Source organism: Melospiza georgiana, chromosome 10 (assembly GCF_028018845.1).
Source record: "Melospiza georgiana isolate bMelGeo1 chromosome 10, bMelGeo1.pri, whole genome shotgun sequence".
Lineage (NCBI taxonomy): Eukaryota > Metazoa > Chordata > Aves > Passeriformes > Passerellidae > Melospiza > Melospiza georgiana.
This window is the reverse complement of record NC_080439.1, coordinates 4,134,727-4,159,188: the sequence shown is the minus strand read 5'-3', so window position 1 is coordinate 4,159,188 and position 24,462 is coordinate 4,134,727. Positions and strand designations below refer to the sequence as shown.

General features: G+C 39.3%; 1 protein-coding gene across 2 annotated transcripts; it reads right to left on the bottom strand.

Annotated features, from left to right (window-relative positions):
• PRKCI (protein kinase C iota) lies at nucleotides 1–24,462 on the bottom strand. 2 transcript variants are annotated; one of them, XM_058031274.1, is made up of 18 exons: nucleotides 24,327–24,462; nucleotides 17,127–17,248; nucleotides 12,663–12,752; nucleotides 11,240–11,290; nucleotides 9,970–10,055; nucleotides 8,811–8,951; nucleotides 7,965–8,019; nucleotides 7,432–7,490; nucleotides 6,771–6,947; nucleotides 5,947–6,044; nucleotides 5,089–5,175; nucleotides 4,373–4,508; nucleotides 3,798–3,885; nucleotides 2,760–2,885; nucleotides 2,578–2,657; nucleotides 1,552–1,641; nucleotides 1,156–1,271; nucleotides 1–401 (listed from the first exon to the last, which is right to left on the bottom strand). In XM_058031274.1, the coding sequence occupies exons 1-18, from the start codon at nucleotides 24,440–24,442 to the stop codon at nucleotides 314–316; spliced, it is 1,806 nt and encodes a 601-aa protein (XP_057887257.1). In that variant the 5' UTR covers nucleotides 24,443–24,462; the 3' UTR covers nucleotides 1–313. The 2 variants fall into 2 exon arrangements, with proteins under 2 accessions (XP_057887257.1, XP_057887258.1); XM_058031275.1 differs by lacking the exons at nucleotides 9,970–10,055; nucleotides 17,127–17,248; nucleotides 24,327–24,462.

Sequence of the window (24,462 nt, the reverse complement as noted above, 5' to 3'; positions counted from 1 at the left end):
ACAGAACACTGTACTGGCAAATTATACAGTCAGACCCTTATGTTCAGTCAGGAGCCCCAGAGACCAACTCCTGTATTACAATTCAAATTTGGCAAAATTGTTAGAAAGTTCTAACATTTTAAATCTGGCAGCTGAAGGTTCAGCCTAACAACTGTCCTGGACAATAATCAATACAAAAAGAAAATTCACACTAGGTGGTGGCAAGGGCAGGATGTTGAGTTACTCATTTTATGCAAGTGCATCCAAATGGAGAGATGTTTATCCATGCAGAAACAAACGGAGTAACAATTGGCACAGTTCAGAAATGGAGAATTCAGACACATTCCTCAGCTGACATCAAAAGAGGATTTATGTATTCAAAGCCTTCAAATTCAGACTGGTCAATCTTCTTCACAATATCACTATTAGGATTAAAAAACAATCATTAGTTGAGCAAAATTAAAGAGACAACATTAACTGATAGTTTGACTTTAAATTTAAACTGTTCAGTGGACTGCAATTGAGAAAATTTCCCTTCCATCTTTTGTCCCTCTCTACCTTTACAGTTACCACTGGATTCTTTTAACCCCAATAATGGTACCAAAACACAAAACCCCTCAAAAGCAGTGACTGGGCTTCACTCATTAACTCACAAAGCAGTCTGCAAGGTTTGCAGTTTCAAAACTTGCCCTAAACAGTCAGTTTTGTAAGGACCTGAAAACATTAGGATGTGATTGATACTGCACCTGCATCAGCAACTTTTCTAAACATAATTTGTACAGTCTGCATTTAGAAAGGGATGAGGAAGGAAGTTGGATTGCATTTAACATACACTATTTATGTTTATTAACATAAATGTTGGTAACATTTAATATACACTGTTTATATTTACATACTATGCGAATGTTATATAAAACCCTATAAAAATTCCTAAAATCTGAACAGGAGCAGCTCAATCTAATTACAAAGGTCCTTTCCTCCCCATCCCAAATCAGGGCCTCTCAAGAGTAAGGAACCACAAATCCACTACCAAAATCAAGCACATTATCATGCATTTTATAAAGGCTTTTCAGCCAGGATAATCTCACCTGACTACTATCAATATAAAACACCCAAACAAGTTTTTAAAAAAAGCTTCTTCTCTTCTCTGAACTTCTTAAATTCCACATTACTTACTCATCATCTGGAGTGAGCTGCACAGGTTCATTGGTGAATTGGGAATCAAAGTTATCCAGACCAAATTCTCCAGATATATTTGGTTTAAATGGAGGCACCACTTGCTTTTGCTCCATCTAAGAATAAATGCACTTAGTCACACTGAGTTACAACATATTGAATTATTTTTAAACAAGGCTGGAAATTATATTAAGTTTATTCATTATACTTTCTACAATCATTCTAATAATCTACTGCATTTACTGTGTGTAAAAGGGAAAAAAGATTGTGTATGGTAATTTTGGTACAATATAAATTAAGAGCTTAATGTTTTTGAGCTTAAGGTCCTCTCTTAGGCTCAGAACAACTTTGTCACTGTATGCAGAGATCCTCAGGCAAGGAGGGGCATTCACTTACCAGATCCCAGTCCACGTTGCGGAAGAAGGGATGGCCCTGGATGTCTGCAAACCCTGTCTGAGGATGGCAGCCCAAGCGTTCCTTTGGATCCTGTGCAAGGAGAAAATAGTTCTAAATGAATGCCACAGCCTACACATGAATAAAATGCCAATGTTACAAATCTCATGAGAAATGAAACACCAGAGTTACAAGAAATGCTGAAGAACTAAATTAGCATCATTTATTTTGGAAACTGCTCAAATTTACCCTTTGAAATAGGGAGGAATATATGGAAGCCTTTAACTGAATTTTATATAACTGACTATGCTGATTTTCTTCATTTTAATTCAGACATGTTAAACATTCCACAGGTTTTAGATTACTATTGAATTTCATTCTTTCCCCCCACCTTCCCTTGCTCTTCCCTGAAGAGATTATGCCAGGAGATCACACTGGGGCAGTAACTGCAGCTCCTGGTAAATACTGTGGAAATAAGTTTATTTTAACAAGACAATTCCATTTCCAGGTACAAACATGCACACGCTACCACGGAACTGTAACAGTGTGCAGTGAATGGTGTGACTTCCTTAGAATAATTTATCCAAAACTGGTTTCTCCTGTATCTCTTTCTTCCCACACATGTAACACTCACTAAAAGCCAGCAAGTGCTCAGACTCATCATCCACTACCACACGTGCACCTTCTGGCTCTCAGAGAGCCCTCAGCAAGCAGTGAGCACATCCTGCCTCTGCATTTCCCTCCAGGAAGTCATCAGAAGCTGTCCAAGTGATTTGCTAAGCTGCTTCTCTCAGAACCAAACTAAATCTGGTAAATTTGTTCAATCCTCCAGGTTAAAAAAATCACTTGGAGCATTTCTATGCCTTTCACTTTGGCATTTACTCATAATCCCAGCTTGAGAACCAGGAGCTTCAGATTTTAAAAGAAGTTTCTAGAATAGGGCTCCCAGCCCCACTGAAATTCTGCTTTAGGCTCTCACCTGTTCTACCCTGTTTCTGTATAAGGCAGATAAAGTACATCAGCTCTTACCTTGTTAAGGAAACTCTTTAAAACACCCGCTGCTTTCACAGAGAGGGATCGCGGAATTCGGATCTGTTTTTCCAAAATTACTGCAAGAAAACAAGATTCCATCAGCCTTTGCATCTCTGAAGTTAGTTTAAAGACTAAGCAGAAGCAAAGCACTGAAGTGTCAGAACACTGATGGTACTTACCTTGGAAGAGATAATCCTCTGTGTTCTGGTCAGGGTTGTCAGAACTCCCGACGATGTCGAACGGCGACCGGCCCGCCATCATCTCAAACATCAGCACACCAAGGGCCCACCAGTCCACGCTGAAGCCTGGAATTCAAGAGAGAAAACACCACTGGAGATATTGCACAACAAAAATACCAATACCTTTGGGGGTAAAAACAGAGAAAAAAAAGTTAAAAATGTAAGTATTTCCAGTCTTTCCAATTAGCTGAATAAAGGAGAGATAAGGACTACAGCAGACATTACGTGGATCATTATGTACACAACAGGAGGAGATGCTCTGCAGAGGAAATGGAAAGAGGTTAAAGGTTGGTATTAAGCCCTTAACCAAGGTTTAGATAATATTTAAGCCTAGTCATTACTAACCAACAGTGCATTATCCATAGTGAGAGATAAGGCCAAGGAAGAACTGTGTGAGTCTTAATAGCAGCAAGTCAGTCATTGATGGAGCAAAGCATATCTCCCCTACTATTCACTGCTAAAGAAATCCCAGTAGCCAGGCTGGAGCTGATACAGTCTGGCTGGCCTAGAAAGCTTGTGATAAGCATGAGTATCTGAAGCCAGCATGAAAGAAGTATTTGATTGAAATAAGATGGTAAATAAAAAAAAATACATAAAGAGACATCTACTATCTAGCCCTTTTTGCAATGAATTTGTATCTAATCTATCATTGCTGCCAAATGTAAAGCTCCAAAACCAAATACAATTCCAGACTGCAAGTATATCATTAGCAGAATCTAAAATAGTTATAAACAATAATAAATTTGGAAGACTCAAGTTATTCTTCAAGACTGTTCAAAAGAATTTAAAATGTGCAATTCAGAGTATCTCATTTGCTTTATGTGATGTTTTGAAGGCTTTGTTTACTTTTTCAGACAGGATGTGGAAACAAGACTGATCATGTGTCTAATGGAGATTTTTACTTTCTACTGCTTAAACAACTCCAATAAGAAGAGATAAGGTGAAAGTTAGAGAGTAGCAACAAGAAATTCTATTTACCGTAATCCTCTCCCCGGAGAATTTCAGGTGCAATATAGTTTGGAGTCCCACAGAACGTGCTGGTTGTGTCACCAGGCCTCAGACCCTCCTTTAGGAAAAGATGGGGAGAAAATACTTTACAGTTAACTGAAGATCCAACATTCCTCTGCTAAGATCTTCACTTTGAATTAATAAAGTCTTGAATAATCAACATTATGGCAATTCCATGGCAAAGTCAAAGCTGTGCTCCAGTGTCTTTGCAGTGACAGAAGTTTTCCCAGGGAACATGGGCAGTGCCACAGAATCCAAACAGGAGCAAGTGACTGATCATTTCAACCTCTTTTGAAATCACCTTATCCTGACTATTTCAGCCAACCCCTCCCAGACAAGTTGATCCAGAAGCTTTATGTAAGTGCAGCCTGTGCACTCTGGCATTTGCCTTTTCTCCACATGTGGAAGTGAAATGAATATACAGCCTGTGTGCACTGTGTACAAAGAGAGACCTTGACATTTCACTTTTAAAGGCTCCACATCTTTTAATTTATCACAATTCCTTAATTGTTGATTTTTCTGGTTAGCAAGAAACTAGATCTTACCTTGCACATGCCATAATCTGTGAGTTTAATATGCCCTTCAGAATCTAGGAGCACATTATCCAGTTTTAAATCCCTGTAGATTATCCCTCGCTCATGTAAATAGTTCAGTGCTAGACTGATTTCAGCAGAATAAAACCTAGTGTAGAAAAAAGTACTGATTAAGTAATCAAAACCCAAAACCACAATAACAGTCTTGGTAGTATGATATTTTTATATATAATCTCAATTTTTACACAGAGAAGTGGAAAATTGTTTGTAATCATACAAATGTTTCTATGCACTCCAAAAGTTGTCTTTAGTTAATAGTAATGTCTCCTGCAATCATCCCTTTTATCTCACCATCTGAGATTAAGCATATGCACCAAGAACTCAGCATTTGCCTGGACAGCTGGTAGTGGTTGTTGTACAAGAAACACATTGATATCATTAGATATGAAAAAAAACCCCCACAAAACTGTTCTTCTAGAAAAAAAATAGCAGACTGAAGTCATACAGAATAATGCCAATGCAAACAGCATCTAAATGCTTCCTATTACAGTTCCTTCTTGAAACAAAAACATGGTGGCTTGCAGCAGCAAAAGGAGGATGCAGTTTCACATTTCTTAAATCCTTAACATCTGGAGAGGATTTGCTGGCTCATCCCTTATAATCTCTGCACTGCTGCACTGTGTCAGAAAACCACTGTTTTGATGCAAGAAATCTGGAATGAGACACACCTGGCATGTTCCTCTGGCAGCTTCCTCTGCCTCTGCATATGGAACATCAGATCTCCTCCATTGACATACTCTATAACAAAGAATAACCTGGAACACACAGGATTGTTACCAATGATTGTGTGCACAGCTGAAAGAGGTGGGAGATGTTACAGCTCTGCTACAGAACAATGCCCATTCCACTCCTCCCATCTCTGGCACCACAGCTGGTTTTACCATTTCCCCCTCCTCTGAATAAATTCCCAAAGTTAAAAATCAAGTATACAAAGTTTCTCTAGATAATTCCTTCATTGCTAAAGGAATGTAATGTTCCCATATTCCTCATCCATTACAGGTACTGCTTGTCATTACTACACATGTGACTGACTGTATGGAGCCACATCAGTTTCTATTACTGTACAGAATAGAAAAATAATAATTTTCATCTCTATTAGCTGGTTTTTCTTTTGAAAACTCACATTCTATTTTCTGAGTCTTGCTCACAGATTTGTCTTCAAAGAATCCAGGCAAGTTTGAGTCAATTATTCCTTGGTTTTGGTACTTTTGATTTTCATCTCCTCAAGCCTTTTTTTCCTTCCATTCTACATTCTCTTCTATCACATATTCTCAATCCCTTTTTTCCTACTAGGTGCACTTCTCTTCCTGCCCAGAATCCTTCCCAGCACATCTACCAGTACTTTACATTTTCCCCATCTGAAAACCTCAGATGCATATGGCTTTAGATCACAAAATACTACAAAGATTTACAAAACATTGACTTTCCTACCTAACACTTTATGTTGTAAATTTAGGCCTTTGAGGTGCCTGATAGAATGAAATGTTTTTAATAAGACTAATTTATTATTAATTTATGACCTTTACCTGCTTTCTGTCTGGAAGCAAGAGTGCAGTCCGACCAGAAAGGGATGATTTGAGGCCTGTTCAAAGACGTGTTTCTCCGTCTGAACCCAATCAATATCCTATTTTTTGAAGAAAAGTGACATTCAGAAAAGGATTATTATACTTCTTAGGTCAAGTATTAATGACAATTAGCACAAAGACATTCAAGGGCTTTGCTGTCCTTGTTTTACTTGCAAGAAATGAAATATTCTATAGTTCTGAAATGTGAAGCAATAGCTGATAACATACTTTTTATTTCCTGGATGTCCTCTACTCTTAGCCTCACTGTGTAAGCATCTTGGGAGTGAAAACACACTGACCTATAAAAAATAAACTGGTGCAGGGAAATGTAAAGTAGCACCAAGAAATGCAGAAGGAATCAATGGTAGACTGAGAAATAAATGCAGAAGCTCTTGGACAGCAAGCCACAGTCACTCCAATGTTTTCAGAGTAGACTAAAGAAACCCAAGGCAAATCCTCAGCAACAAGAACTTTTTAGCAGTTTAACAGTGCAATTTCTGACATGTTTGCACTGATCACTGTGCAAAAATTGCTAGGATGGAGGTCTGATTTAACAAGTAATAAAATAACATGGTGAGATTTCTTTGTGCCAAAAACCCAGACTTGAACATATGAAAATCAGACTCCACCTGGTGACCTGCCTTGTGAACCTCCTACAGAACAGTACAAGAAGCCACATGCAGAATTCTCAGTGAGTGCTGCAGCCCAGACCTGGCTCCCTCCTCCTGAGGGACACTGGAGCTGTCTGGAAGAGTTGCCCAGCTGACTGAGAACACCTTGCCCACCTCATCATCGTTGACGAGCTCTTTCTTCACCACCTTCATGGCGTAAATGCGCTCGGTTTTCTTCAGCCGCACCAGCAGCACTTTGGCGTAGCTGCCCCTTCCAATGACCCGCAGCAAATCAAAATCCTGCAGGCCCAGACTGGAGGAAGCTTTGCCACTTTCCCTAATGCTCATTGCCTGTGGATAAAGATGCATTGAAATGAGGAAGCAGCCTTGCCAGCGTCAGCAACTGCAAAAGTCAGCATTTCAAGCAACATTTCAAAATTAAAATAAACAAGTAATTCAATTAACACTTGTTATCTTAAGACTGTACTGTCCTGGAAAGGAATGTGCTGGGAAACAAAGGAGGCAAAGGAGTCTTGGCAGATAAGAAACAAACCAAAATGGGAGAATTTAGAATACTTTCTCAATCAAAACACATCTCAACTCAACCTTATTTTATTTCAAAATAAAGCAGCATGCAAGCCACAGATGCACACATCACAAAAGCAACCCAAATGTGCCCTCTGTGCTAATTTTCAGCTTGTGGCAAATTAAACTACTAAAATGTTGAAACTGAGACACACAGGCTTTAAGATCCCGGAAGATCCTCATGGGTTCCTTCCAACTTCAGATACTCTGCGATTCTATGAACAGAGCTGGCTTGGATAAGATTTCTTACCTCTTTTTCTTCACCAACATGGTCCAGGCTCTCATGACTCGAAGGATTGTATGGTATCACTGGAGGGGCAAGAAAAATTTATTAGACTGATGCAACACAACAAGATTTTCTTCTTCCTTAAAATTTCCACAGTCAGAGAAAGAGTTTAAAAGCTTCCATTAGTCACAGAAACACAGTTTAAATGCTTCACTGCAAGTATTCAAAACGGATGGGTTGGCATTAGGACCATCACTCTGATTGCCACAAGAATAAACATGTTTGGTTTTGAGGTTTTTTGCCTGATCATGGCATTTGAAGTACTCAGCTTACTAAATGTAACTGACAGCATAAATTTTTCTTTGTTTAGTCAAGTTTCTGAAACTGGTAAGATAAGGAAAACTGAAATTATTATATTTCTATCCTCCTTAGCATTAAGAAACAGTCTTATTTTTCTTATTCTATTAAAAAGTAAAGAAGGGTTTTAAAAATAATTTTACTTCTAAGTTTACTTTTCAGCAACTTATAGTAATTTAAAGAAAAATTATTGATCTTACCTGTTTCTACACTATCTGAATGCACTGATGATGGATCCATAGGCATTATTGGCTCCTGCAAACATAAACAGGATTTTTGTAATACACTGTCCAAGCATCAGACACATTATTTTAGAATCAATAAACGAAATTAATGAGCCCTGAGGAATATAATCTAGCTACTTTTTAACTTGACTAGTCAAAATAGTAACTGAAACAATAACAATGAAATAAAAAACTGCATTCTTTATTTCCCTTCTTTCCTGGAGGTCATGACATAGAAAAACTCAAGTCTTTCAGCAGCATATATATGAAAGAAGAATTATATCAAAAGAATTCCCAAAATATAGACTTTAAACTGTCTGCTTCGTTAAACCAGGAGCAGTAATAACCTCAGTTTTTCTTGGGACTTAAGAACTGAAATGATTGAATTTCTTAGGAGAAAAGTCAAAATTTCTGCTCTTCATATTCCTTTGCTGTAAATGAGAAATAATCCAATAACTTATCAGATATTTAGAGAATCTACTCCACCTATCCATTCTGAAGATGTAAAACATTGTGTACATATATACATGCTATGCAACATCCCTGTGAAGGATGGGATAATTGTCCCTTATATGGGACAAGGGAAATAATGTCAGACTTGCAGACTAGACTCCTGTCTTGCTAGAAGTTGCAATTTTGCTCGATGAACTCCAAACTTCCTTGCAAAAGTCATGGTAACCATAAAAATTACGTTTCAACTACTGTGATTATTTACAGGCTGCAGTTTGAAAACCAACAGTATAAAATGAGGGGAGGGGGGTTATTTGCTTGATTGGCTGGTTGCTGTTTTTTCAGACAATTGATCAGGTCAGTTTTACTTACTGGCTGTAGTGTGTGACGGCCACATTCAATGTTGACAAGTTTGTGACACTTCTTGTGCACAAGGAGTTTGCAGTTGATGCACTTGTAGCCCTGGCGCCCCAGGCCCCATATCCGGTCAGTGCAGATGGCACAGTGAGCTCTCTGCAAGCAGAAACCAACCAAGCTCAGAGCAAAACTGAACAATACAACTGGCCAGCCACACGTGCATTAACCAAGCTCATCTCCTGTTTTCTCTGTAGTGAGTCCTTACAGAGGAAGGCAGGAGAGCAGAAGCTTCAACACCTTAAACAACCAGACAATGCGAATGGGAAGGTCACCACTCGCTGAAGGACATTCACAAAACAACTCCAAAGGTCCATGAAAACAGGGTGCCTATGGAGGCAAGAGTGGATTTAACTGATTTAACTGCGGTGCCTTGACAGCCTTTAACCCAGATGAGGTCAAAAAACAACAACAAAAAAGCTGAAGTTAGACATGAGGATGCTCAAGATGAAGTTTAGTGGAGACGATCTCAAGCTTTAAGCACACAATACACTAAGCTTAGAGAAGAAGGAAAGATTATTGAAGCTGTCAAGGGACCTGACTTCCTCAAATATTTTGGGTTTGGTTTTTGCTGTTGATGTTTTTAAACACAGCAGAGCCTTCTTGGTCCTCAGCTAATTATATTTGACCCTTGCTTCCTGAAAACATTCTGAATGGTTTGTTATTTTCAGTTGATTACATGGCACCAAAAACAGGCTGCCTGGAGAAACATCTCAGCTTTCTCCTTTAAAAGTCATGAAAGACAAGTCTGTGCATCATAAGCAAGCTCAGACTATTTCCTCCCAGAAGCTGAAACACTGAATATCTACTTTTAGCCATCTAATACATTCCAGTTTGCCCTCTGGGAAGGTCTTAATGGAACACAGGAGCTTTGACATCATGCTTTCAGAGTATGTGTAAAGTTAATTGCAACCAATTTGTTTCATTTTTTTCTATTTCAATCCTGATGATTTAATATTGCTTAAGTTTCCTAAAGATACAGGATTACCAGAAGTGTATAGACAAACAACAAAAATGAGAATAAAGCTACCTGATAACTTTTCAAGGCAGTGGCATCACCATTATGAAAATAAGACATCCCTGTATCATGGCTTTAAGTACCCAGCAAGAGTCTCACCCTGTTAAATCGTTTGGCTTGGAAAGTGTGACCATTTGCACAATAGAGCTTTCGCCACCGGCGGGCGCCTCGGCGATAAATGGACTCTAAGAGGAAAAACACAGGATTATATCCAGACAAATACAAACACAGAGCTACAGCATCTTCTCCTGGAGGTTTCTGTGCACAGGAACTCGCAGAGTAAAGCTTCACTCCTGCTCCTTACAGAAACAGAGGAATGCTCCAAGTATCTTTTTCCTTTTTTTTTTTTTAAGATTTGGAGAATGTTTGAAGTAAAACATCCTGATCTACTCAAAATTAACTCTGATTTTTCTGAAGTTAAAAGGAACAGTGAGTCAAAAGAAGGTAAATTATCCAACAATACAAGCACTTGTGTGCAAAGAATACACATACCTCAGCTCAACCTGGGGAGAAGCTGTGGGGAAGGGAAAGGAGGAAGGGAGGTGAATTGGGAGCATGCCCTGATTTATAAGATTGCTTGACAAATCCTCCAGTGTTTTAAATCCGCAGCTGCCACTAATAATTTTTATTTTTCTTTTTTTTAACTATTACTTTATTTTTCATTTCTTGAGGCATGTCAGAAACCAAAACTGAAAAACTGCACTGAGCTGTAAGTATCTTTCTGATTTAGTCTGCAACCTCATTTTTCAGACAACCAGCATTACCCATTCTGATCAAGTTTACTTTTAATGATGCACATGTACATTGGATTGGTCAGAGATTTGGACACCAAGCTGACAGATGCTTGTGTGCATAACAGATAACAGACACACCCTTTTTTATCAAACTTTAAGACTGAAAATAACCTCTTTAATGTCTAGAACAGTTAACTCACTAGAGGTTTTTGGAGAATCCTCCTAATAGCACCCAAACATCAAATTGAAATTAATTAACCACAGATGTGTAAATAGTGACATGACAAGTGATTATCATTGATTGCAAGCCTCTGCTCACAATTGTCAGCCAGCAATCTGGCAAATTCCCAAGACAGGAATAGGATAAAAAACTGTCATGAATGAAGAGGCAAAAGCAAGGAAAGCAGAGTGACGTGGATAGTTAACAGGAATGTGAAATGCTTATTAACAATGATTCAGAAGTGAAAAACATTAAGTTTAGCAAGATTTCCTATTCCTTTTAAATATTTGACTTTTACAGATTTACATTATTAATATTCATAAGTGCAGGATGCCAAACCAAAGAATGTCAAAATCTGCTAAGACAGGAAATCTGAACTGATTTTCTGTATTTCTTAGCTGAAATGTCTACTTACTATCTTCTCCTGGACAAGGCATGCCAGGCCTCTCTGGGACACAAGGAAACACTGCAAGAAAGGCAATAACTTCTGATTAACTTTCGATTAGCTTTCATTTCAGACAGAAAACAAATCTTTCTGGATGTTGTATTCTGTTCAATACAACACTCCTGAAATGCATTCAACCATCTAGAGAATAAAACTGACTGCACTTCAACAAAACCTTCTTTAAGAACAGGTGAGCTGCAAACCACCACAAACCCCTTTTGCTGGGCATAGCAGTGACATACATGAGAAATACTCAAAAAGCAGAATAAATGAAGCTATTTCTTAATGACAGTAACTAGAAAAATAATGATTTTGGTTTTTCATGTGGCCAATCTTCACAGTTAGTCAAGATTTCTAAATACTATCAATGTTTTATATGACAGTGTCCTAACAGTTTCAGAAGATGCTAAATATGTAAGCATTTTTTTCCTCCACTATTTATTTAGCTTCAGTAACACTACCCATCTTCTACAATTTATTCAGCTTCAGTAGCCATCAGAGAGAAGCAAAAATGTGGACAGACAGCCCTGGTGCCAGTTTAATCAGAAGCTTATCAAACACAAAAATTAATGGGGAAAGGGCAGATGAAAAATTTGATCTGCACAGAAGCAGTTAAATCTATCTACAAATTGATTATATTCTTCCCCTTTTAAAAACTCTCTGTGGGAAGCTGGAAAACTGTCTTTTCCTTTCAAATGGGCTGATGATAAACTAGATATTTGGTATCTTTTTAAGAAAAGGAGCCAGTTGAGACCCTGTAGTAACACACCAACATTTCATAATGATGACTTTTCTGCTCTCATTTCTGATAAACCAAGATCGACCTTCTACTGATAAAAAGTTGCAAATAGCTAGAAAAATATTCTGGAGAAGCTGCCAAAATAGGCATATAACCCTGAACAACAAAAATTGAGCAACTACACATTAAACAGGGGCATGATATTATTAAGTTTAAAGCTGAAGTACTTAATTTTTGAAAAGCTGAACTTTTCATTAATCTGCCATCACAAATTGAGCTCATTAATTTTCTTCCCTAATAGAGATGCTGCTCTAAAGCACTTATTCATAATCAACTTCAGGATAATGTATAACTCTAATAAATAAATAAATTGTACTTTATCACTGCTACCATTTGCTGCCAATAAGGCTGAATGAATGAAGAAACAGAGGCTGGATTTCATGAATAAACTAACAGCAAAATACTTTTTTCTTCCTTAATTAAAAAAAAAAAGAAGAGCTAAAAGCACAGTGAATGGTCATCAGCATCCCTTGCCAGGATGGCCACAGGCCTGAGGGGAGAAGGGTGTGAAAGGCACAGGAATGGAAGGTAAGAATTCCACTCATTCACAGGTACAAACACGAGCAGGAGGAAATTTCAGTAAATTTCACCTACCATGGATCAGAAGCTCTGAATCCTTGTTTAGTTCATACAACCTAAAGGCCTCTTCTAACTCCAGCTGAGAGGAAACAGTGCATGGATCTCCTGTGGAAAGAAAATAGCACAAAACTCAACCCAGGCAGTTCCATACCATTCAATAGTTCATTCACAGTTGGTTCCAGGATAATCATGGTAGAAAAAATTCAATATTCTCAAATGTGGTAGTATTTATTCCTAACATTGTTCAAAGAGTATATCTGAAAACAGAGTCATATTGGGTTCTTTCAGGGAAAATAAAAACATGGGATATTCCCAAGAGGCAAGCAGATCATAACAACAAAACATCATTGCTACAAGCATGGTTACACAATACTTCAGTACAGGAGGTGCAGGCTGTATTCCAGCACCTAAGATTACCTTTTATTTCATGGATTTTTAATTAAAACTGAGTCAATTCTATTTTCACAGCTGCTTCAGCACTGCCAAGCCTTGCACCAGGAGCTGCAAAAGCAGCTCAAGTCTCACCTCAAACCTCAATGGAAACTTCTGACAAATAACATGATCTAAGTGCAACACCCCGTTTTTCTGATTTGTAACTACTACTTTCACACTCACACAACTATTTGAAATAAAATTCCTTAAAGAAAGGACTCCAAGGCAAAAGAAAGGTGGGAGTTGGCTGGTTTTGTTTCTTATTTTTTTAATAAAACAACTGCAGTTTTGTTGACCATTTGTGATGGTGCAGACTAAATTAGATACCAAATCCTTGATGATAAAGTTTCTCAAACTTTTCTGTTTTCTTTGGTGCCAGATGCAGATTAGTAACATTATTAAAAAATTAGCCCCCTAAAAGAATAAGCCTTTTTCAAAATAATACTGTAACTGAAACATTTTAAAAACAATGTTGAGTCTCAATCACCACTGCCCCAAAGAAAGAAAATACTTCTAGTTATTAGCTCAACTTTTCCCCCCCCTCTTCATCTACACAAGATGTTCTGTGCAAGAGCAAGAGATTTATCTCTGCTTGTCCTCCAGCATGAGCAGAAATTTATTTTTAGCCCAAATCCCATACAGCAAATCTGCCCTTCCATATTCCTAATTTTAAACAGAAATACTACTTTCCATGTCTTTAAATGGCAAACTGGCTATGGGTAACCAAACTGGAGGAAGGCAGAGTCATTTCCATCCTGGCTAAACTGGATCCAGTCTGGAAGTTTTACTGCTTTGAGTCCTCAGTCAATACCACAGTCAGAAAGTTCACAAGCAACAGACCATTAACTATTCTCTTTGTGTTTTATACTGCAAGGCATCCAAATTAATACAGCCACTGCTAAAGCTTTTCAGTGCAACCACACACCCAGCAGCAGGAGGTATTTCCACTCACCCCACAGAAGCTTTTCCAGAGAATTTGTTTTGTTTCTAATGTATCACAATGCATTTGTCCCAATGTGTCTTCCCCCAGAATAGGAAGGACACGGACCTGCTGGAGCCAGCCCAGAGGAGGTCACCCCGTTGATTACAGGGATGGAGGACTCAGCTATGAGGAATAGCTGGGACAGCAGGGACTGTTCAGCCTGGAGCAGCTTTGGGGTGACCTAATTGTGGCCTTCCAGGACCTGAAGGAGCCAACAAGGAATGTGAAGAGAGAGACTGTCTACAAGGGATGGACTGACAGGACGGGGGAATGGCTTCACGCCGACAGAGAGTGGGTTTAGATCCAATATTGGGAAAAAATTGTTCCCTGTGAGGGTGGGGAGGCCTCAAATGCCACAGGGTGCCCACCAAAGCTGTGGCTGTCCCATCTCTGAAGTGTCCAAGGCCAGACAGGATGGGGCTCTGGGCAGCCTGGGATTGTGGAAGGGGTCCCTGCTCATGGCAGGGAGTGGAACGAGATGATCTGTAACATCCTTCCAACCCAAACCATTCTGTGGTTCTGTGCATTCTATGCTATTGCAAAAAATATAAATAAGAAATGTAAATGGTCCATTTTCAGAGTTCTGTCTTTATTGTTTCCTACACATCAAAATCCTCCAGATGAGTCTTTGAAGCCACCAGTCATTTTCCACCAAAGCACTTTCCCCTACAGCTGGACACCTGGACACCACAGTGCCCACCCACAGCACAAACTGACACTGTGCAGTGGGAGGAGAAGGAACAATTGCATTTACTCAGACTCACTATGAGAATCAACAAACCAGTTTTTCTTCATTTGTTTCCGACACCTGTGCAAACAGTTCTGTGTTTCCTTTTGGCAGAAGCAAAAGAGGGTCTCAAGAACAAGCAAACTCAGAACAGAAGGTTTACAGACATCTCTCTCAACAGGCTTGAGTAGTACAAATTTTGCAGCTAAAGACAGCTGGGATATATAGGAAAATATTTACTTTTGAGTTATATAGCGATAAACAGACTGAAGACACACAAGGCCAACCCACAGGATGTTTCAGAAGGCAGAGTGAAGCTGAACTGACCATATATGGAAAAAATAGAAATTTGCCTAAAATTAAATCAAGTTTATTTTATTTTCCAGTTGTATCTGAAGATTTTGGAAATTACTCCACTCAAATTAAATCTTTGTGTGCCATTGCCTCTATGAAATCAGAGTAGCTACATGTGAAGCCCTCATCTTGCAAAGACTTTTACTATATGACAAATCAAAACTTCAGTGTCCAGGTAAATCCAGTTTGGTCAGGAAGGAGTGATGCCCCAGACCCCTTATCTTCTCTCAGACTATAAAAACCATGAGTAACAGTGTAACAAGTACCAGCCCACAGCACACATTTCCTCATGCTAACAGTGAACCTCAGGTTGGTGGAGAGGATGTGCTACAGGCATTTTCCAGTAAAGCAAAACAGGTTTCTAGAAAGAATATCAACTGAAAACACTACAGAGTGGTGCTGAGAGAAGAGGCAGGGAGCTTGGCTAGAAGCCATGTATTGTCCATGCAGGAATTATTCACAATAAAGACAGGAGGATTTGCTTTAAACACATTCCTCATTGGCAGATTAACTTTTTCTCCACTGACATTAAACTTTAAGTCAATGATTAAGCAAACATGGATTGCTTGTGAAAATCAAATCCTACACATGAAAATAGTTCAGGCAAACCACAACCTTCCTTTTTTAAGTAAATCTATCTCTAATTAAGGAGCTGAAATTGAGACAGAACAAACTTTGGCTTCAAGTAAATTATTGAATCAGTACAAAATTTTTCTTAAAATATATATATATATATATATATATTTCCTGCTATGACTGACACTGCAGATTCCTCCACTGCAGTGAGGAGTCCATTATCTTCCTGATGATAAAACAACACAGTCAGTATATTATAAAGTAAATGTTCAACTCCCAGTAGCTCTGCTGCACAGTTCAGTCATAAACACTGTTATTTTACTGTACTGCATCTGCCTGGCATAAATAACTTTGGAATGACGAGGAGAAGAAAAAACCCCACCTGCTCAGACTCCCAAGACCACATAATCTTCAGCACACCTGCCTATATGGCACCTCCAAAAATCAACTTTGCTCCACGTTCAGCTTTAGGCTGAATAAACTGGCAGCAGCCCAGTTTGAAACGGGAGGAAACAGTTCCATAAGCACCATTTATGCTGATGGCTGCATGCAAACACCAACCACAGCCAACAAATCACTGCACACTGCAGCCTTTTATGTACTGCATCAGCTAAAATAACTCCACAGCAATCTCAGCATTCAGAGGGCTCTTCCTTGTAGCTGTAGCTCAAAACCTGTGTGTGGGATGAACTAATTCCACTGAGAAAACAGAACCTACAAATAACCTTAAAAAAATTACTACTGTACACAGACAGCTCAATGGATGACATCTGTTAACAGGGAGAATAGACTCTGGACTTTTTTCATCCAAGGTAAACTTTAAGATCCATTATGTAAGCACTAAAGATGAGTTCTCAGTCAACTGCACTTTGATGAAAAGTTACCACACATCATTAGTAGTTGGAAGAAGTTTTATTATTAGCTATATGTTAAGAGACTTTAGGTTGCTAAAGTAACAGGTGATAAAAACACTTGAGATATAATGGTTTTGGTTACACATACAACTCAACTATACATTAAATGATATCAATATTTTAGAAAAGGACTGCAATTTGTATAACTTAATGTCTGTTTAACTCTTTCAAAAATATAAGATATAAAGGGAATGCTCATCATTATAAAGGAGTCCTTTCTGTTGCCTTCATAAGAAATCCTAACATTGAATTAACACTTTTGTAGTCACTGAGGTCTTGTTTGGTTTATAAAGACAGAGAGCAAGCTACACACTAAGTAGTGTGAAACAAATACCTCTTCATTAAGCTCTACTTTAGAAGACATTAGATAACTTATTTTTGGAGTCAGATTCTATGTTTTATTAGCTTATCCTATGAAGGCAGAGGGAAAGGAAAAGATGAATGGGACAGAAAAGCTGGGAGGCTGAGCAATGCACTGATGAGCACTGACTTACCCTCCTCATCAATCCACTTCATGGTGAAAAGCTGCTCGTTGTCAAAGGAGCACATGTCCCGAACTTCACTGCACAGGCCCTCAAAGGAGATGGAAGGCTCAAAATAGGTTATCATGATGTCCCTGGGAAAGAGAAAAATGAACTTCAGAAACTATTCCACAAAACATAACACTGATCATCATCTCTAACACCTTCCATACACCACGAATATTAACTTAGAGCTGCATCCCTGATGAAGTTTCCTCCAAAAAATAAAGTACCTAAGTTCCCTTCTTATAGTAAAGTCAGGCTTCAAGTGATTTTTATTACTTGACATTTAATCCTCCAGGTATCTGCTTCAAAAAAACTCAGATTTTATGCCCACAAGTAACCATGAAGTGAGTTGCAGCAGACATTAACCACACAGAGAAATCAGATCTCTTACACCAGCGGAAGCTCAAGAATTAAATGCTGCAAAAGTTTGAATAATGTTAAAAAGATATTTCTGGTTTTACTTCCTCTTTAACAGTTATTTAGTTATTAGTAGCAAAATGTAAAACCACATATATCAACTCCAACTAAATTTTGATTGTACACACAGTGTAGATGTTATGAAAAATAAATGACAAATACTAAACAGATTTCCTAGCAGATCTGGGGGCATGTGCAAACATTCAAAGTGCCTTTAAAAAAAGAAGAGTGCGTCACACAATGAAGGGGAAGGCTGACAGAGAGCCATATGCTTAGAATTGAAATGTGCTGCTTTACTGCTATGCAGAATGGGTATTTCTGTGATAAATAAAAGTGAGTTAACCTGGTTTTAGTATGTTAGCAAAAATTGCTGGCCCACTGCATTGGCTGGGCCTTAAAGGGGTACAGGTGACAGGGCTCAGACCCTTAACCAAAGGGGCTGGGACACAGTTAGAGGAGGGAGGAAGGCTGTTTACAACACACTCTTCAAACATAGCATTAAAGCTTCATGTTTGAACTACTAGATTAATCTTCCCATAAAAACCTCCCCCAGCTGGATTTGCTCTGATGGGTGCCAGTGCCCAGGACTGCTTTGGGGAGCTAAAAAAAAATAATGAAACAACAGAGTTTTTACCAGGTCAGAAATGCCATCAAGGTTCCTACCAGACTGAAGTGTAGTATGCAGCAAGTTAAATATCTTTAAATCATCATGTGCATGGGCAGATTGAGATCAAGAAGGTGACTTAACATAAAATGCTGTGGTTATGGAACCGGAACAGTGCTCAGGAGGGGCAGAGAGCACACAAAAACCAAACTGCTTGCCTGAGGCTCCTCTGAGAGCAGCAGCAGGAATAAAATCAACTGGCAATTTCTAAGCACTGTGGAAGAACAGAGAGGCAGCTTCTGGATTTATGAGCATCATCAGTTGGGTTAGGTTTAGTTAGGGGACAGGCTCCAGGATATACAGCAGATGTGTGCCCAGGATAAACACAACATCTCTTCAATAATCTGAATAAAGCAGTCAAAAAGCTGCTACGTGATTTGGGAGAGGAATCCCTCCTGCTCTTTCCACGTGAGACGAAATGCAAAACAACAACTGGACCCTGGTATTTAGACACAGCACAGTCATTTACAGCAAATGGGGCTTTATTTGAAAGCCCCAGTCACATTCATCCAACCCAGCAAACTCTTTTCCAGACCCAAAGGTCTCCCTTTACATCTTTTACCAAAACACCAGCTGGGAGCCCAGTGCCAACCAGGTGGATCTGACAGGATCTGACAGTGTGTCACTGTCACAGACACAGCAGCCACCACACAGCAAGCCTGGATTAGCAGGCAAAGCCTTAACCTGTATTTCCTGTTTTTCTGGGAAGGAAATCAGGCACTGCTTAGTTAGCAGCTCCACTAAGTTTACCATCCCTTCCTTGATTCGTATTTTAGCACAGATATATTCACTGTGGAATATGTTCTTAAACAAAAAAATTCGTTCTGAAGAGTGCTGAGAAGCCAAAGTGTTTATATTTATATTAATATATATTTACATTTCGGGGCTTTCTGGTATTGAACTAGCCAGTAGAGTTTATTAATTGACTACTACTGTCAGAAAAGCACAAAGTTACAGACCACACGTTTTGAGATTAATCACTGATGGTTCAGCAAAAACTGAAGATTAAATTATATATATATTAGGAAAATCTGTTCAGCACATTTTCAAATATGATGATTCAAGCTCACTTAAAATAGACTTGTTTGTACGGCAGCAAAAAGGAAAAATCACAATGTTAAGATGTACTGAACAGCCTTGGAATCTCTTCATATCTCTAAAGTAAAAGCTAGTACCAAATAAAAAAAAAAAAAACCAAACTCTTACTCCTTGTTGGCACCTTTAAGTAGCACACCAGTTTTCCTTTAGAAAAAAAGAAGAGTTTAATTATTTCAGAATTTAAGCATGTTCTCTAAATTACTACTCTAATACCTCTAGCAGGATATATATCAAAGAGTTACCAAATAATTTGGAATATCTCTTCTGCTACAGCAGACAGTAACCAGTCTTTCAGAGAACTCTAGCCAACAGCAACATTAAAAGAGAAAGATGATGTCAAGCACAAACAAGGTTCCACAAGCAATATCTACATAACACAGGAACTGAAAGGTTACAGGTCTCTCACTGCTTTACTTTGCCATTTGAACTCCCCTGGTGACCCTGACACTGCTGCTGGCACAGCTCTCACTCCCACAATGGTTCTGCTCTCACACCTTGGTGTCCCCAGCACAGCACTGGTGATGCCTTCCTTAGAAAAAAGCTGCATGCACTCAAGCCAAGAAGAAGCTATACTGTACTGAGAAAAAATTTTGCATTTTAAATTAAAGTTAGTTGGCCAAATGAAGGGACAAAGGAAAGTGAATGTGGGCTATAGCCTGCTGACCTAAATTAAAGATACAAAATGTTTTCTTTTACTGAGATGTGGGGAAAATGTTCTTATCAATAGGTCTTTCCTTGTGATGAAGATAAGGTTATACACTGTTTGGAATAAGCATGTTTGTCACAAAGCTATTCCAAGGTGAAATAAAATTTTTGTTTGTCCCCTCTTGGCACACATAGGAAATCAGAAGAAAATCTGATTCAAGCACACCTTTTGCACCACCACATCTGGAGGTGCCAATTAACTCTTACTATGGAAGCACCAGACTTTTTACAATTTGTTTTAGCACTACTGTAATTGGTCCTAATCAGGGACCTGTGAGTAGGAAACATGCAAATATACAAGACAGAACTTGTCCTGAATTACTTTCACTGAATATGCTATCACTTCTATCTTTCATAAATATTATAAAGATTATTTATTCATACCACTGGAAGACCTGTCTGAGTCAATATCCTGCAAATATCAGAATCAGTAAAACATAAATCTTAAATTTCATAAAACATAGGAAGACTGAGAAAAGGCAAATGGTAAATCTAAACACACTAGAGAACATATTTTAAATACATATAGAAGACCATATTTTCCACCTTTCCTGAGATCAAACAGCTTTCCTCAGTTTCTTTTACAAATCATCCAAGAGTTGTAATGTCATGTAACAAAAAAAAAAGAACCATCCCAAACCAGAACCAACAAAAACCCCCAAACCAATGGCAACAATTAAACACAATTCAATATCTGTACCTCATTTTTCACTCTGATCTTGAACTCCCCTGAGAGAACAACCCTGTAAGAACAGACACTACTACTTTAGACTTTTCCACCTGCAGCCTCATATATCCCATATTATGTTTGGGGAAATGTACAGACACATTATACCTGTTACCTACATATCCACACATGCATCACACACCTGGGCCAGTCATTAAGGCTTTGGAAAGGTCTAATTAGAGCTTCCCACAGGATTCCTGGGGAATTCTGCTGTGTCAGGGTCATTTCTGTACAGTGAGGGGCAGCCGCTGCCATTCACAGCCATTTAAAGTATTGCTTTCCCCTGTGCAAGTCTGTTTTTCTGGAAAAAAATATATTGTCAGAAGGCTAAATAAATAAATATTGAAACAGCAAGAGGGGAAAATGAATTCACAGGCTTAATTCAAAGTTTTCTTAAAATGAATGCTCTTCTAAAAAGAACTTTATCATCAACAGACAACATAAGATGCTGTACTGAAGAACTGACCAAAAAAAGTGCCCAAGATAAAGAAAAATAAAAAGAAATTATGCAAGAATTCAAGTATCCTTAAGAAAGTAATACCCCTGGAAATCTTCATGGAGGTGCATTTTGATTTTACAATTAAAATGTATTTTTTCCTCACACTTTTTCCACTCATGTAACAAAAGTAATTAAGTAATTAAAATTAAGAAAATAAGCAGGTTTACCATGTATCATGAGAGGACTGTCAGGTGTGTTCTTCATTTGACCCAAATCAAGCTGAAGGCGAACAAAGCATTGGTATCTACCCCTTTTTATTAAAAATCTAACCTACATTACAGCCTACACAGCTAGAACCAGCATAAAATCTATGGCAGGCACTGAAAGAATGCATGCTAGCAGATCTAATCATGACAGAAAAATGGTTATTACAGCTGTTGGGTTTTTTAAATCAGCATGAATTCTACAGGATTCCTTGAGCACGAGCAGTGAATTATTCCTACCTGTTCCCTACTCCTACAAATAAGTATGAATGATGTAACAACTTCTTGTACTGACCTGACAAAAAGCATCTCCAGCAAACGAGGTAAGACAAAAGGCAAACTTTGAATATCATCAGAGTGCTGAAATGGTTGTAATTACAGATGCTGATTAGTGCCACACACTCGGAGCTGCTATATTTTGGTATTGTATCAACAAAAATCACCTCTGGAGTAACAAAGTGAATTCCTAAAACCCCCCTCAGGAATCTCTATTACACACACTGCACAGATCACAGTAACTCTCTAAAATATGTAGCAGTATTTTAAGAATTTTAAACAACCAATCCTATGTGGAAGATAAGCACAGTTTAACTGAGAGAAGGAAATACCTGGAAAAGCTCAGCTTAATGCCCTAATTCCCAAGTCTCTGGGAATTCCCCATCCCCTTATTCTCATGATCTGTGTTCATTTTTAGGAAAATTTCCCATCCTATTTTAACATATTTCATGAATTTAAGATAAAGAATTAGCACTGCAAGGTTCAATGAAACAAAGGCTCTTCAAAGGGTCCTGTGTGAAGTCTTTGTCTTGGCTGAGCAAAGCAATTGGGCTCCTGGCCAGACCCAGCCGAGTTTTGGGGCCAGGCAAGTATCCCGACTATCAGATTCCCAAACGCTTCAAGAACAAATCTGTGCTTCTAAGTGGCTGGGTTGGCTAGGCTTGGTGGTTCTTTGTTTCTTTTTCTTTTTAAGCAGAAACTCTTTTTGGAAGATGAAAAGACCTTCCCAGCCAGACTTTCCCAATAACTTCTACAACCCACTTAAATGCTTCCATTAAAAGGAAATTAGGAGAGATTAACGCTTCCTGATTAACACTGTTTCCCATTAATTCCTCGATCCAGCTCTGAGACAGTTTATTTGAAGAACGGGGGGAAAGCTGCCTTTGGTATGAGCATTCAGTTCTCAGTCTCAGAGTCATTTCAGGGTAAATGCAGGTAGAATGTTTGGCTTTGATATCAACTAGATAGTGCAAGTCTGAGAAGGGGCTTGAGACTTTCTGTTGTAAGAAAGTGGAGAGAATAATTTGCCTGCATCTCAAAATAAATCATGACTAAGGCATTCAGCTTGTTAGTTTGTTGGTATTCACAATGGTTAACCAACACCCTCTATGACTCAATGCCATTATTAAACTGATAACTGCATTAACAGATAAAAAGTCAATGGACAGACTCAAAAGAAACATTCCAGTGCCTGTGAAATTATTACCAGTGTCATGAGCCAGCATTCCTGCCCAACAGAGCAGATTCTTTTCCTCACTCGCACAACCCTGGGCTGCTTCCTCCCTGTGCTAAAGCAAGAATCCATGTGATTGCATGTGGAAATGATCAAGATTAAAACTGACCCAGCAGAAGAAAAATAAATGGTTTCCACCCAGAGGAGTTCCCGTTTTAGTTCACTGTCTGACCAAATGAACACCTCTACCAGCTAATAGCCAGGGGCATCTTTGCTTCCTTAAGAAAAAGTGGATTAAAGGGACTGTGAAACAAAGAGCTCCGAATTTCACATACTTTGACAGTGTCTCACATGTCCTTTAAAGCCACAGACTGGGCCAGTCTCTACACACTTCTGTCAAGAAAAGCCCCAAAGCAGACACAAGCCAGAAACCAAACACAGCAGCAAATACCAAATGCTCAGCATAGTTTCTATACCTCTCCTTAAAGTTACACAGCTAGAGATAGCACAGAGTAAATACTGAAAATTATTACACCTCTTCTTGTGCTTAACACACATAACTGGGAGGAAGCTATCAAGAGCGTCCTGTTCACACTTAATCCAAAAATGCAACCTACATTGTTTTCCGCTTAGATCACCTCCCCTCAAACTTAATGGCCCAATGAACTACTGGCAACCCTTGCACTGAAACTTATTAAGTCCCGTAACTGTTACTATTTAATAGCAGGCTGTGAATCCAAGCCAGAACGTTTCTTTAGCTCTGTACGTTATTGCTGGAGAACCACTGAATTAGGTACAAAAAATTCATATTTCCATTTCACAGCCATCTAGTATTTTGGGGGTTTTTTTAAGAGCAGAAGTATAATTGACAGTAGATGCATCTGACTACCATTCATAGACTCCCCTGGAAATCGCTCGGTCCCTGGCAAACAGCCTAACAACCCATGAAACAAGTTTTCATACAAACATCCTCTTCCTTTAGTCCTGAACATCACTTAACATAGAAAGACCAGGATGAAAGCTGGATCCCAAACATCCTGGCGTGGGTTATGAAGTGATTTGTACTTATCAGCAGGCAGCCAAGACCTGGGGGCGAAGGGAAGCAGGGTGAGCAGGGCAGAGGCTGCTCCAGCAGCACATCCTTGCCCACAGGGACGGCCACCCCAGAGAAGGGAGCTCCGACTTCCCCCCGAACCCCGACACCAGCCCTGCACTTGACACCCATTTCAGCACGGCCGGCTGCTCGTGGAGTGTTTTTCCTCCGCTCTTTCCCTCCTCCCCTACAAGTCAGGGCATAGCCAGGGCTTGAGCCGGGAGCACTCCCGGGTGCCCCGAACACCCGCGACGCCGCTTCGGACGCCGCTCTCCGCCCGGCCGTCCCCGGGGCTCAGCGCCCGCACTCACCCCTTGTAGTAGGCTTTCACCCGGACCTGGTGGGCGCTGTCCCCGCCGAGGCTGCCCCCGAGGCCGCCCGGAGCCGACATGGTGCTCCCGGCGCCGCCGTCCCGCTGTGTCGGCATCGCCGCCCAGGCGGGCCGGG

Coding starts and splice junctions, on each gene's coding strand:
- PRKCI (XM_058031274.1), bottom strand. CDS start 24,442: ATGCCGACACAGCGGGACGGCGGCGCCGGGAGCACCATGTCGGCTCCG. Junction 8,952..9,969: donor AAGCCAAACGATTTAACAGG/GTGAGACTCTTG, acceptor TTCTGCTTGCAG/AGAGCTCACTGTGCCATCTG. Junction 8,020..8,810: donor GCCGTCACACACTACAGCCA/GTAAGTAAAACT, acceptor TTATGTTTGCAG/GAGCCAATAATGCCTATGGA.